The following is a 14,767-nucleotide window of genomic DNA, read 5'->3' as shown; positions in this document are numbered from 1 at the left end:
GCCAACACTGAGAACAGCCTAATCTCCATCCTTTCTGGAGCCACCCTTCAGGTAGTTAAAGGCTGCTATTAAATACCCCTCAGTCTTCTCTTCTGCAGATTAAATAAGCCCTTTTCCCTCTGCCTCTTCTCAGAAGCCATGTGCCCTAGTCCCTTAACCTTTTTGTGTTACTTTTTGCTGGATTCTCTCTAATTTGTCCACATTCTTTCTGTAGGGAGGGGTCCAAAACTGGACAAAGTACTCTATATGGGCCCTCACCAGTGTTGAATAGAAGTGAATACTCATTTTCCTTGATCTGATGGCAGCACTCCTACTAATGCAATCCAGTATGCTGTTAGACTTCTTTGCAAAAAGGGCACACCGTTGGTTCATATCCAGCTTATTGTCCACTGTAACCCCCCAGGTCCTTTCCTGCAAACCTGCTACTTAGCCAGTCGATCCCAAGTCTGTACCAGTACATGGGATTGTTCCACCTCCGAAGGGCAGGACCCTGCCCTTGTCCTTATTGAACCTCATGATATTTATTTCTGTCCAATCTTCCAATTTGTGTAGGTCACTTTGAATCCTAGCCCTACCTCCAGCATATCTACTACTCCCCCACAGTTGGTGTCATCTGCAAACTTGCTGAAGGTGCACTCCATCTCATTTTCCAGGTCATTGCTGAAGATTTTGAACAAAATCAACCCTGATACCAACTCCTGGGACATTCCACTTGATACCAGCTGCCAACTAGACATCAAGCCATTGATTACTACCCTTTGAACCTGCTGATCCAGTCAGTTTTTTATCCACCTTACAGACCATTCATCCAACCCATACTCCCTTAGCTTGCTTGCAAGAATGTTGTGAGAAACTATATCAAAAGCCTTGCTAAAGTTAATATCACATTCATGTCCACTGCTCTCTTGACATCCACAGAGCCCATCATCTCAAAGGCAATCAGGTTGGTCAGGCATTAATTGCTCTTGGTGAATTCATTCTGTCCATTCCTAATCATCTTCTTCTCCTCCAAGTGCTTAGAAATGGATTCCTTGAGGACCTACTTCATGATTTTTCCAGGGACTGAGGTGAGGCCAACTGGTCTGTAGTTCCCTCAATCCTCCTTCCTTTTCTTAAAGATAAGCACTATATTTGTTTTTTTCCAGTCATTTAGGATCTTTCTGAATCGCCACAAGTTTTCAAAGATAGCAGCTCTGCAATCATATTGGTCGGCCAACTCCCTCAGCACTCTTGGGTGAATTGCATCCGGTCCTATGGACCTGTACACACACAACTTTTCTAAATGGTCCCTAACCTGTTCTTTTGCTACTGTTGGCTGCTCATCTTCTCCCCAAACTGTGCTGCCAGGTGCTGCAGTCTGGGACCTAACCTTGCCTATGAAGACTGAGGTGAAAAAGCACTAAATGCTGAGTGCTGTTTAAAATCTCACCCTGCATATCAGCTGAATGTCATATACAAGTGTGAAAATTTCTATCTTAAAGGGAGATGGGAGATGCAAGTTCAGTAAAAGAATTTTCCACATATCTAGAGAACTGAAATGGTAAAATACTGTTCAGGATACTTTGTACAGACCATTCAAGTGTGTATCTACAACAGAATTTTTCCTATTAGTTCTCCTGCAACTGGGTGTCAGCATTAAGACTCTCAATGTTCTCCTTAGGGAATCTAGACAGTAGGGAAAGGAAGGGAAAATACCTAGTCTCAAAAGGGCTGAGGAGCAGTAGCAGGGACAGAGATAGCCTGGGATAAAGATGTGGAGATTGTTCTGTCTGTCCTACCAGATGCCTTCAATTCATTTGTCCACTTCCATTATTCCCCCTGAGCCACAGTTTTCCCCTGTGCCTTAGTTCACACTAATTTTTCTCTAGCATCTGATGAAGTAAATGTCTACGAAAGCACGTCTTTCTGAACCAGTTAGTCTATAATGTACCAACCTGACTTATCTTATCTTTGTTTCTTAGTCACCCTAGACTCTGACAGCCCCTATTTCTATGAAATATGTTGCTGCCTATACCTTTCCCCTACACACACCTACTTCCTTACCAGTGCTCTGAAACATCCTGAAGGAGAAAGATAGCTGAGTAACTTCACACATGCAGCTACAGAGCACTGGACAGCTATGAACTTGTTTCACTCTTCATTTAAATTTAAAGGATTTTTTTTTTAAAGATGACATCCCAGAAAGTGACAGGCAAAGACTGAGTGCAATACTTGCAGTGATGCAATAAAGGCTTAGAAAGGCTAGGTTTGGTTCTAGTGGGCAGGCTACTTTAGTTCAATCCATGCTGACACAAATACACTCTTTCCACAGTTACTAAAATGACAATTTAGGGTATATAAATAAAAACCCATCCTTAAATGAAAGGACTAAACTCTTACACTAGCTTTAGCTTCCTGGAACTGCCTTGGTGTTAGAGGCTGACAGCTGTAGGCTGTTAGGCAACTGGGTAGAGCTGGCAGCTGTGCCTTATAAAGGGGAAGGCTTAAAAAGCCAAGATCCTGTCTACTGCATTGTTGATTTTTTAGTTTGCTTTTTGTATAGCATTGTAGCTACTCAGCTATGTCTCCCAGTGTAACTATACTTCTGTACTGCATCTACCCTGGGTTTAGCACTGGTGCAATTATAATGGTACCATTAATACTTGGATAAAGAGACACTGTGTAGGCAAGGCTTAAGGCTTTCAATGGGATCAGAGTAATCCTAAATATAAGTGTATAGCTCCATCCCAAGTGAAGGGGTGGCAATCAGATTCTGAACAAAGGACCAAATGCCCTATTTTATCCTCAGTTCCAAGAGGGCTATGGTTACATGGTCCATCTACACACATGGGATTTTTATATGATTGTTGTAGTTACACACCCATGAGAAAAAGGGAGCCCTAAGATGAAATGCTTCTAGGAGGAAAGCATCCCAGTCTCACAGAACGGGGTGGGACATGGCTTGTTTCTGCATTAAGAGGGTTGAAGACTATCCCAAAGTTTAGGAGACCACCCCTGGTACTATGACAGCACCCTACAAAGGTTGCACCCCTGGTACTATGACAGCAACTTCCACGCCAGCTGGCAAGCGGTGGCAAGGCAGAGACCCCACTCCCAGTGCTGATGAGGGCGCAGCAGCGCTGGGAGAGGGCACTATGCCCTGCTGATGCCCGGAGCAAGCCACGCCTGCATCATGCCCCACCCATGCCAGCTGGGCAAGCAGCAGCAGGGCATAGCCCCTGTGGTTTTTCCTGGCACAGCTGGAGGAGCTGCGGGAGAAGCCCCTACAGCTGCCCGGCTCCATCCCCTGCCCAGCACCAGCCTTCTGGAACTTAAAAAGAAAAAGAAAAGAAAAGAAAAAGCCCTGCATTTACTGGCTGCAGTGATTGGGGCCTCTGAGAGCTCATGGCAAAGTCCCCCCTGCACAGTGCAGGACAGTGGAGGACAGCAGGTATTACCCACGCCCCTGCTTGGCACCCATGCATAAACTGCCCAATGACATGGGTGCTGTGCAGCTTGGCAGGGTCCCGTGTGCTGTCTGGGAGCTGGGGCAGCGCCATGTGTCAGCTGGAGTCCAGCACAGCTCAACCCAGCAGCCTCAGCTCCCAGGCAGCGCGCAGAACCCTATTGAGCCATGCTGCACCTGCGCCATGGGGCAGCCCTGACTCACGCTGCACAGGCTGGCTCTGCCATGAGCATCCAGAGGCCCCAATTGCTGCTGCTGCTGTTTTTTTTTTGTTTGTTTGTTTTTTTTAAAGCGCTGGGACCAGGCAGGGGATGGGGCTGGGCAGGGCAGCCATGGGGGCTTCTCCCATGGCTCCCTCCAACCCAGGGAGAGGCAGGCACAGCCAGAGGAGCTGCAGGAAAACCTGCAGCTGCCTGGCTGTGCCTGCCTCAGCCCAACTGATCCAAGTCACCGAATCTTTCTGAATCAGTGCCAAATCGTCTAAGGCCGATTCAGCTGAATCAATTCGGGACAGTGATCCGAATCTCCAAATTGATTCACTATCTCCAAACCTGAATCAAATACTTCCCTATTTGCACAGGCCTACAATCAACCAAATCAAAACAATTTAAAAGCAGCTAAAACCTGGGGCCTTAGATGTGATTGCTTCCAATTAAATGAGCAAAGGATTTATAAATATTTTGTTGCATCAAGATCCCAGGCAGCACGCAGCACCCTCCTGAGCCATGTCAAATGATAAAACAGCCTTCACAGTAGTTCAGTTCACTTCAGCCAGTACCTTCGCACAGAAGAAATTTAGATTAGAAGGGATGACCATGCTTTCTTACCGCTGCAAGAAAGGGTCTAGGCTACAACTGGCCTCTCTAAGAAACAAGTTCTGACTCCTTTCCAAAATGCAGTTTTCCCAAATTTTACTGTCTTCTTTCCTGTTCATGTCTTTGTTCCTTTTTCATGTTGGTCATCATGCCCACCTCAAAATCACAGAACTGGCACACATCCACTGGTTCGGGTACTGAATGAGGACTTCAGTATCCAGTGTTCTAATCTTGATGCTGCCAATGACATGCCATGAAGCCTTAGCAAAATAATTTAGCTCAACTGTTATTTTGCCAGCTCTTATACTTTGACTGTCTGCCTCTTTAGACTTTAGACTCTCCAAAGCATGAATAAGATTTTGCAATGCATATATACAAAAGATTACCCCAGTGGTGCAATTCCTATGTAAAGTGTTTTGAGTTCCTTAGCTGTAAAGTACCTGCAGCACCCTGCAGGTAAGTCTGTGGAAGGGAAAGGGCATGGGGGAAAGAAGGAGCATGGAAGGGGGCAGATTGGGGCTCCACAATGAGGGAGTGAGTGAGGCAGGAGCTGGGGGTGCTGCCCAGCTTGGGCAGTGAATGGGACCCAGTGGTAGGGAGCAGGATGGAGCCATGGGTGACTAGTCCAGGGGGTGTGGAGGGATGGGAAGGGGAGGCAGCTCCCTGGTGCTGAGTGCAACAGCTGGGGGAGGCATAGGGGGCATGTGCCTCCCCAGATTTGTGCACAGGGTGGAGGCAGGCTGCCCACTGTGGGTTGGCGCTCTCTGCCCTGCTGCCTTTGGCCTGGGAGCTGCATGCTGGTCTGCTACCCATCCAGAAGCAGTGGTGATGGTGAGTTGTGCTTCCTGCTGCCAGGTCAGCAGGGGACACGCAGACAGTACAGAGCTCCTGGGGCAAAGGCAGCAGGGTGGAGAGACCTGAGCCCATAGTGAGCATCCTGCATCCACTCCTGCCCACATTTGGCTCTGCTCCTAAAAGTGTCCCTGTGCTCAATAACTGTGGTGGCAGTGTTTGAACTAAAGCTCATTTGACGAGCCTTAGTTCAAGCATCCCACCACCATTTTTAAGTGCAAGGACACTGATCCCCTGGATGAACTTCCCATGGCTCTGTCCTGCTCCTCTCTTTTACCCCGGGGTCCCATTCACTGCCCTGGCTGGGCAGAGCCCCTAGACCCAGCCCCTGCCCCACTCCTTCCTTCACTGTAGGGGCCTTGATCTGCACTCCCCACACTCCTTCCCTCTCCTCACTCCCCTTCCCCTCCACAGACTTATCTGCAGGAAGCTGCTCTCCACACTGCCTAGCTGTGCTCCTGTAAATCGGTTATCAGATCAGTATCGGCCTATATGCCTAGTGAATAATCGGCTATCTTTATTAGTGCACCTGTAACCATGGACATTTTTAAGGAGAGGTGCACTGATCTATCGGTCCGATATTGGATCAGTACTGATATAAAGAAAATTAGCTGCATCAGAAATTGACTTGATGCGGCTGATAATTTCCCAGATAAATGCCTGGACATGAGCATCAGCCACAGCACAGCACGCAGGCAGCAATGAGCACAACCTCGCAGTATGGAGAGCTGTGTGCAGCTGGTAAGTCCATTGTGGTGGAAGGGGAGTGGGGAGGGAGGAAGTGTGTGGGGGGAGGGAAGTGGTGTGAGGGGGACAGGGGCAGGTGCTACCCAACCAGGGTGGGATGGGGCTCAGGACGGAGCCACGGCTCATGAGGGGGCAGCTTCCACTGCTGCATGCACCTAGGGATAGCATGGGGGGGAGCATGTGTCCCTGGATCTGCACTGGATGGGGTTGGCAGGCAGCCAGGCTCTTCTTGGCAGGAGGCTATGGGGGAGCTGCAGCCACTCCAAATTTCACTGCTGCTGTGCGCCTGGTGCAGCCCCAGCTCTTCCCGATGCCTGGGGGGAGGCAGGGCGTTGAACTGGGGCTGCACCAGGAGAGTGACAGCAGCACTGGGAGTGGGGTTATGGAGAAATCTGGGGTGACTGCAGCCCCCTCCATAGCCACCCTCTCTGAGTCCACGCCCCACTGAGAAGAGTCTGGTGCAGCCCTGGCTCCAGCCTGCAGATGCAGCTTGCCCGCCCCACCCCATGCAGATCTGGGGGCACATGCCCCTCTACCCTCTGGTGTTGTGTGCAGGACTGGGAGCTGCCACCCCTCCCCTGCACCTCCCTGATGAGCTGCAGCTCCATCCCGTGCCCTGCCCTGGCTGGGCAGCACCTGCCCCAGCCCCTCCCTCACCACGGTGGATGTTGATCTGTTCCCCTTCCCTCCCAGCACAACAGACTTACCAGCTACATGCAGCTCTCCATGCTGCATTGGAAATCAGATTGGTATCAGCCGATATACCTCCTTAAAAATCGGCTATCAGTACCAGTCTCCAAAATCTCTATTGGTGCACCCCTATTTTTAAGTATTCTATTATGACATGCTATCAGTCATATAGGTTTAAATCTGAGTTTCTATGTAATATGATCCCATTCTGGCACAAACACCTAACTTTACTTTAACATACTTTAAATATTACTTTTGCTTTTCTCGTAAGTCATAAATTACATACAGTTCTCCACTACTACATATCTTCCAGTTGTCTTAGAACTAGAATTCAAAGGCATACAAAAACAAATGTTTTATATAGAACAATATATGATTTTATGAAAACACAGATACACTGAAATTATTATGCTGCATGATAATCCAATGCACATTTGTATTACGAAAGCTAGTAAATCTGTGTGAAGTTTCAGCGATGCTTTAAATCAAACACTGGGCAACTATATTGACTCTTACTGCTGAACACACAGCTAGCTGGCTGATCTGATGTTCTTAGCTTCAGAGAGGAAAACTGTTGGCAGCATTTTCTAATATTATCCTCTGTTGGGTAATTCACAAAACCTGGTTTAGGTTCAGGTCAAGACAAATTTTGCTTGGCTGGGATTTAACATTTTCTTGAAAACAAGAGAAGAAATGAAAGGCAAAATAAACGGTGAAAAACAATTTAAGGAAAAAGAAGATGGAGATTTAACTTGGTTCAATATTACCACAACCATCTTGGCCACTAATGAATTAAAAAAAAATACTGAATCGGTTTCAGGTAGTGCTTGGATACAAAATATACACTAAAAATGGCACTCTCCATAAGAGGAAGAAAAGCACACTGCTATTTATGGAAGTGGTGGTTACTGGCTTTAATAAACAAGGGCTTTAATGTCAGTAGGTATTAAAATGTTGGTTTGGTGACCACACCATTTTGCCGCAGTTGTTTATCTTCAATTTTGTACCCATGACTGGATCTTGCATGAGAGATAATAAACATACATATTAATAAAGCAAACCCAAGGAAAGTCCTGCTGTGGAACTGACATAAAAAAATGAATGGCAGCTCAGGCAAACTTTTTTTTTATGACAATCATCTTTTTAATTTTATGTGAAAGTCAGTCATTCAGATCCCTCTCTCTCACTTTTTGTAGACACTGCCTTGAAATTCATGTACTTTACCTGAATAGGGTTTAAAGCATGTTCAGGCAATTATTTTGGCTGGAGGGCCACTTAAGGAGTTTCAGTGAGTTCTTGAGGGACGGGGGTGGAGCGGGGCGGGGGGAGGAGGAGGAGATGCCAACTGATCCTATCCAACCCACTGGCTGCTGTTGGGAACCTGAGGAGGGAGGGCTGTGCCTTGAGCTGCTCTGTTTTGCCGCAGCTGGAGCTGGGCTGGGCTGCACAGTATGCAGACTCTTCTGTTCTCCCACATCCATTCCTGCCCTGTCACCACCTGACTTCCTATTGATGCTGTGCAGTCCTGGCACCATGGCCACCAGCAACCTGGCCTTCATGGTACAGGGTGTGATACAGTGCATCGAGTAGCTGTCCCGCCCACCTGCCTGCCATGATGAGGTCCTGCTGCCATGCCACACTAACAAAGCTGGCAGTTGCTGCCTCAGGCCGAGCCCCACCCATGGCAGCATAGACTCACCTCCTAGTGGTGCTGCAGCAGCAGTAGCTCAGTGCAGCAGGTGGGACAGCTACTCAGCATGCTACATGGCACCCTATCCCATGTGGGTCTGGCTGCCAGTGGCCGTGGTGCCAGAACTACATAGACGCAGCACCAACAGGAAGCTGGGTGGCAGGGGGCAATAGATACAGGGGTGTGTGGAGGGTAGAGGAGTCTGTGTACTTTGTGGCCCTGCCGGGCCAAGGACACAGCCCTCTCTCTTCAGGCTCTTGATGGTCGCTGGAGTGCCGGATAGGGTCAACTGGTGGGCCAAATTTGGCCTGCAGGCCATATTTTGCCCAACCCTTGTATAAAGCAACATTGGTTACAACTTTGCTTAATTCCAGAATGAAAACTGCTAGTTGGACAACACTGTTCCTGTAATCTACTATTCCATATTTGTGTCTCAGGCTTTGGACAAGAAGCAGTTGCTTCAGAACTGGTTTAGCCACATGCTCATATCTATCTAAGAAACAGGCACTCCATAAAACTTGGCAAGGTACTGATACCTATCCCATCCTCATGTGCTTATTAGCTATCCCCTTATTCATCTGTACAGCCATGACCTGAACTTACAGCAAAATCAGGACAACTGATTAATTGAAGCAACCAACCTTGACAGCCATAGTCCTGCAAAATTACAAGCATCAAGTTTGTTGTCCAGTTTGCACAACCACAAGTCATACTATATCAGCCAAATAATAACTACTTCATAGGTACTGCATCCATAGAGGATGCACAGATGTAGGTAGAGAACCACCTTTGATTCAGCAGCATGGCAGAGAAGGAAGATTCCTTTCCCAGCTTAACTATGTTTATCTATATAACCTTGTGCAACCCATATGGGCTATGATCAGGTACACACTGGGCATGTCTACATGTGCAATAAATTCAAAGTCGGCTTACTACACAGTAAAAATACTGTGCAGCAAGCCTACTGGGGAGCATATCTGTATGTTCTCCCTCTTGGGAGCAGATTTGCCTCCACTCTGCTGCTCTGCCCCCCTGGTGGGGGCTAGAAGATTGGTTCCTGCCCCTGGGAACTGCCTGCTGCTGGGGCAGGCTCTAGTGGTGGAGCCTGGGCCAGGACAATATCCCCCTGCCCCGGCAGCAGGCAGCTCCCAACCCCAGCTCTGTGACTGAGCCCAGGGGGTTGGGAAAGAGCTGTGGGTTAGGGGCAGATCCCAGCCCCCTGCCCTGATTTGCTGGTGGGGCAGCTAGCAGTGAGCCCTAGGCTGGGCAGGGATTCTGCATTCAGCCAGGGGAAACTGGAAGCTGTCCCACCAGTGGGGCAGCTAGCAGTGAGCCCTCAGCTGGGCAGAGATTCCCTGCCCAGCTAGAGGCTCGCTGCTAACGGCCCCACTGGTGGATCAGTGCAGGGGGTGGGACCTGCCCCTCTTCCAAGCCCCATGCCTTGGTCAGCCAACTGGGTCATGGGCCTGGGAAAGAGCTGCGGGGCTGGGACTTCCCCCAGACTGGGACAGGGAAGTCTGTATGTGTAATATGGAGCTGGCTGGGACCTCCCCCAGGCTGGGCAGGGAACTCTCCACATGCAGGGAGTTCCTGGCTCTATGATTGAAGCAAGGGCTGGGAAATTGATCCCTGCCCCCGAGAGCTGCCTGCTGCTGGGGTGGGCTCCAATGGTGAAGCCCAGGCTGGGACAATGTCCCCCTGCCCCAGCAGCAAAGAGCTCCTGGTCCTGGCTCTGCAGTAACTACTTCACAGTTAATTTGCCACCTGCATTTGCAAACAGCAAGTTAACCATGGAGTAGACCAATTGACTGCACAGTAAGTGTCTGCACATGTAGATGGTGATGCTTACTGCACAGTAAATTGGTCTACTGCGCAGTAAAGCATCTCATGTAGACACACCCACTGAAGACATATTCCCAGCCCAATTTATCCTAACCACTTGTGAAATACTGGGGCAAAAGGAGGCACAAACATAAACCATTCATCACTACCATTCAAATAATAATTTAACAAAACCACTTGCATGTTATTTTCTTGCACTTTATAAAAGAATCAGCATTTAGCCAATTCTAACCAAGGTGAGCCAGATATACAACAATCATTTTCTTTTTCTCCACTTATTTCCCAAATTTTAGAGTACTGCATCATTACATGGTTATAACTCTACATAGGAAAGGTGTTACTTTTTTTAGCCTTGTGATTTTTAATTAGCTACTTGCCATACTTCATAGATTTCCTTTACTTGATATTATTTTTCAGAAAAACTCACCTCTGTTGTGGTCCCGAGGTCAGCAGATGGGCTATATGTGCTGATATCTGGTGGAGCGGTACCAACGCTACTTTTAACTGGAGAACTAGGAGGAGCAGGCCCTGCCACAGACTCCACATAAATGGATGACTGATACAGAATACCTCTCTTCTGCATCTTAGTCCAGACTTTACCCATGATATCTGCCAATTCATATAGCAGCTGAACCTAGAAGGAAAAAAAAAATTAAAAATGGAGTTCTTCATAATTAGGTGTAGAAAAATCACCACAGTCAAACTCCTCTGCTGAGATTTAAACTACAAAACAGAACTTGAGATTTCACAATGCATAGTGCCCTGATAAGCAACTGAATTGCTATAAAATGAATTTATGATACCTAGGGCATGTTGGTTTTGATGAGAGAGACTTGTCTAAACATACAGTAGACAAATCAAACTACAATATGCAGCTCATAAAAATATTAGTCACAACCCTGGCCTTGGAAAATTTTCATTAGTTTTAACAATAAAAAGAAATAAATAATTTCTGGCTTATTTAACAAATACAGAAACTGATTGTCCTTTTAGAGGACTCCAACAAAAAGGCAAGTTTGCATACACAAGTATGAACATAATGAATTACACTGAACGTATAGAGAAATTCCTTTTAAAAATCATATTAAAATGACAATTCCATGAAGCACATGAAACTGCTCTCTCTACGGAGAAAGAACATCCACTATCCAACTCAATACTCTCCTGGGATATGTCATTCCAAAATTCAGAAAACATGCTGTTTAACTTGCACATTGTTTGACTCAGTTCTAAGATATTTACACAATCTTTTGTAAATAAGCATTAATCATGGAATTTGTATGACAACATATTGCCACATACTGTATAAAACAAGCCCAGAGAAAACTGCAAACAATACATAAGCAGACCCACAGCTGGATACCATACCCAGCTTGCCATTATAAAAAATGAAAATTCTCATATTTATAAGAGGTTTCAGCCCCAGGACACATCCAGTCTATGAAACTGGCTTCTTATGTGGGAAGAACAGATGAAGGAAAACACTGTCGTCAATCTAGATTTGATATAAAACAGTACTTGATTTTGTGCGTGTGAGTGTGATGAATTCTCAAAGATCATGCTACAGTCTTTTCTTAAGAGGTAAAGCACTGGAATTTTACAAAAACCTCCTTAATACATCTTGATTTTTCTTTTGAAGTTTCAAGGCTTACAATGAGCAGGTCATATACTTTTGACACGTTTTTCTGTTAAAGTGCCTTAATAGCTCAAATGTACTTTATATCTTCACGCATAAAAAATAATAGTCAACAATGATGGCCATTTTGTCTGCAGCAAATTTGTTTTAGTAATGCTTAAAGAATGCCTCATGACCCTCATACTTTGATATGCAATGACATTCGTTTTAATCACTGTAACCAATTTTTGTCATTAAACGATTTTATTCAAAAACTGTTACTTACAGATTTCACAGATGGCTTCTACATCCTTGTAGAAAAGCACTTTCAGAATGACAGACATGATAACACTCTTCAGAATTTTATCTGACTGAATTGTATCTTGTTAACTAATATAGATTATTCTACTAAAAGCCTTTCAGGGAAATTAATAGGACATTGGAACAGACCCAAACTGTACATCCTTGTAACTCCCCACAGACCCCTGAGGTCCTGGCACCAATATCTTTGTTAGTCAAGTGACGTGTGGGTAATTTAAGCAACTGTGGCCCTGAGGAAGCAGAATTTTGACAGTTTTAGTACCCTGCTTAGTTATAAAGGCACAAGCAAAAACTGTGGAGGGATGCTGTTACTTCCATACTCGCATGCATGATCACAAACCGCCTACTGACGAAGTCTGTTATCAATGGTTCCCCCCAGCTGAAGAAATGATGCTTTAAAATACTCTTCATTAAGGCAGTAATTCTGTTCAGTATTAGGAGAATATATGTATAAAAGTGTATATATAAAGTTCATATATAAAATTAATATAATTATTTATTTTTATTGGGGAAAGTATGTAATGCTATTTTTTCAGCTTATATCTAAATTTTTATAAAGAACATATTCTTATGAGGGGACTGATGCATATATTGAGATTTTTCTGATCTCCAGGCTGCAAGGGCACACCATGTAGCCCCAGGGTTGGGAGATCACAGCCGCACCCCCCACAGCACCCAGGACCCAGTGTCCCACAGCTACTGGTTGCTGTGGGGGTGGAGAGGTCCCTCAGCTGCAGGACTCCCAGCCCTGGCTGGGCATGATGCATACCTGCTACTGAGAGCCCGGTTAGCTGACAGGGCTTCCACTTGCAGGGAGGACCTGCTACATATGCTAATTCAAGCTGGATAGCAACCAGCTATAAAGTTAGCACATATGTTCAAGATCTAACTTTATAGCTGGTTGGACCTGTTTATAGTGAGACAGGTACTTTGCATGTGTAGCTGGTTTCAGTTAAATTGTGCAATCGATCAGTTAGTCACATAATAGCTGTAATGTGTAGAGGGGGCCTTAGAAAAGTGCATTTTAATTGAGTCGGATAGGTTTATTTAAATCTTATACAGTAATATACTAATGGTGTAAAGGTAAGATTAAAGCCTGTGTAAGTTTAGGGGGAAAAATCCAGAAGTGACTAAACTACTGACTTTTCCCACTGAAAGCATATCAATCAAATAGAGAAAAATGGTTCTCTTAGGATATGGACAGACACAGTTTAACAAAGTTTAGCTGTTTAACCCTGATCATTCAGGTTCAAAGTTAGGGCAATTCAGCTCACTTGTATTGCTAGACTCATGAACATGTAACAATTACAGTAACAGCTGATGCACCCTCCTGAGCAACAGCCCCTCCTTTCCTTTTAAAGTGGCCAAAGTATATGTTTGTCTGTACCCTGAAGGCATTTAATGTATGGTTGTCATCAAATAGTACTATTACTGCTTTTATCAGGCAATTAAGATCTATTAGGTCTACAGTCTCTGAAGTTCAGAAATACATAAAAGACAGTTTTGAGAAACATTCACTGTTAGCTTGAGTTGGCGCAATTTTACCTAATTCAATGAGAATTCATAGAAAACTGAAAATAGAGAAGTTTAAGTTTTTATTTTTATTCTTATGTGATCTTGTGCTGTGATTTATCACCTGTCTTCCAGTTCTCTTACCCTGGACCATCCACTCACTGCATGAATAATATGTAGCAAGTAAAGCAGGATGGACTGTTATTTAAGCCATGAAACTATAGACTTTTATAACATAAGTGAGCATATACCAGATGAGAACTTATTAATGCTTGATATAACTTCATTTGAGAAAGAGAGAGAGAGAGAGAGAGAGAGCGCGCACGCGTGAGCGAGCGCATATTTACATTCTAGTAGCTTTTTCTTTTAGTTAAGAATTTTGACCATTTTTCTTTGTTCATAGTCAACCCTTTCACAGTGGAATTTTTTAATGTAGTGTTTTGTACAGCATCAAGCACACTTTCAGTGCCTTAGTCATATACTTTTCAGAAGAACATACAATATTACCTTTAGTTTAATTAATAACTCTATGGTTATATATGCACTGTTTTACAAACCTTCCATTCTGTTTTCCCCTATAATAAAGGATGTTACTGCTAGTTTGAAAAACATCCCATTTTAAGTCAGTGACTAGCTGTATGAGAATCTGACCAAAAACTGCATTAGGCTATTTCAGTATATACATCCACAGTGACAGCATTTCAGCATTTCAGCATTTAACAATAGTACATCTGCAACTGATTTCTTTCCATCAGCCAAATGATGCATTTATACTCTAGCTATTACATTTTGAGAAGAGTTTAAATTACAAAACTTGAGAGAGCTTCAAAGCAAATCTTAATCTAAGCACCCTGATCTTGATGGCCCAGTTAAAAAAAAATTAAGATGTCTAATAGAAAAAGCTTTCCAACAAAATGCAGCACAATTGTACTTAAATCAAGTTATTTTTAATTTCCTTTCATAAATCAATTAAATGGACCAACCTGGGGGTTTGAGCATTTTATTTCAAGTGACTCAAGGTCGACGTGGAGGCAGACAACAAACGAGTGTCTGTATTCTGACCCTGAAGCAACCAGTTTTTGTGAAGTGACAGCGAGTGTAGACGTGCAGCCCATGGGTTCCACTAAATTAAGTGTCATTTGTTGTCCAAGAAGAGTATATACACTGAAATGATGCAGGCTAATAGTCCAAGGGAAAGCATCTCCTAATGATTAAAAAAAAAAAAAAAAAAAAAAAAA

The 14,767-nt window shown here is 44.8% G+C and overlaps 1 protein-coding gene across 4 annotated transcripts in view; it reads right to left on the bottom strand.

The window, feature by feature from the left end:
- The window catches only part of VPS13B (vacuolar protein sorting 13 homolog B), a 1,046,600-nt gene that overhangs the window by 478,300 nt on the left and 553,533 nt on the right, over positions 1-14,767 (bottom strand). For all 4 annotated transcript variants that reach the window (XM_019527996.1, XM_019527995.1, XM_019527993.1 and 1 more), the window contains 2 exons: positions 14,513-14,733; positions 10,509-10,715 (listed from right to left, as the gene is read on the bottom strand). In XM_019527996.1, coding sequence (XP_019383541.1) covers positions 10,509-10,715; positions 14,513-14,733 — 428 coding nt within the window. The remainder of the gene's footprint in view (positions 1-10,508; positions 10,716-14,512; positions 14,734-14,767) is intronic.

This window comes from Gavialis gangeticus, unplaced genomic scaffold (assembly GCF_001723915.1).
Source record: "Gavialis gangeticus isolate Ggan-Ray unplaced genomic scaffold, GavGan_comp1, whole genome shotgun sequence".
NCBI classification, from domain to species: Eukaryota; Metazoa; Chordata; order Crocodylia; family Gavialidae; genus Gavialis; species Gavialis gangeticus.
The sequence above is the reverse complement of the archived record's forward strand: the minus strand, read 5'-3'. Positions and strand labels throughout refer to the sequence as shown.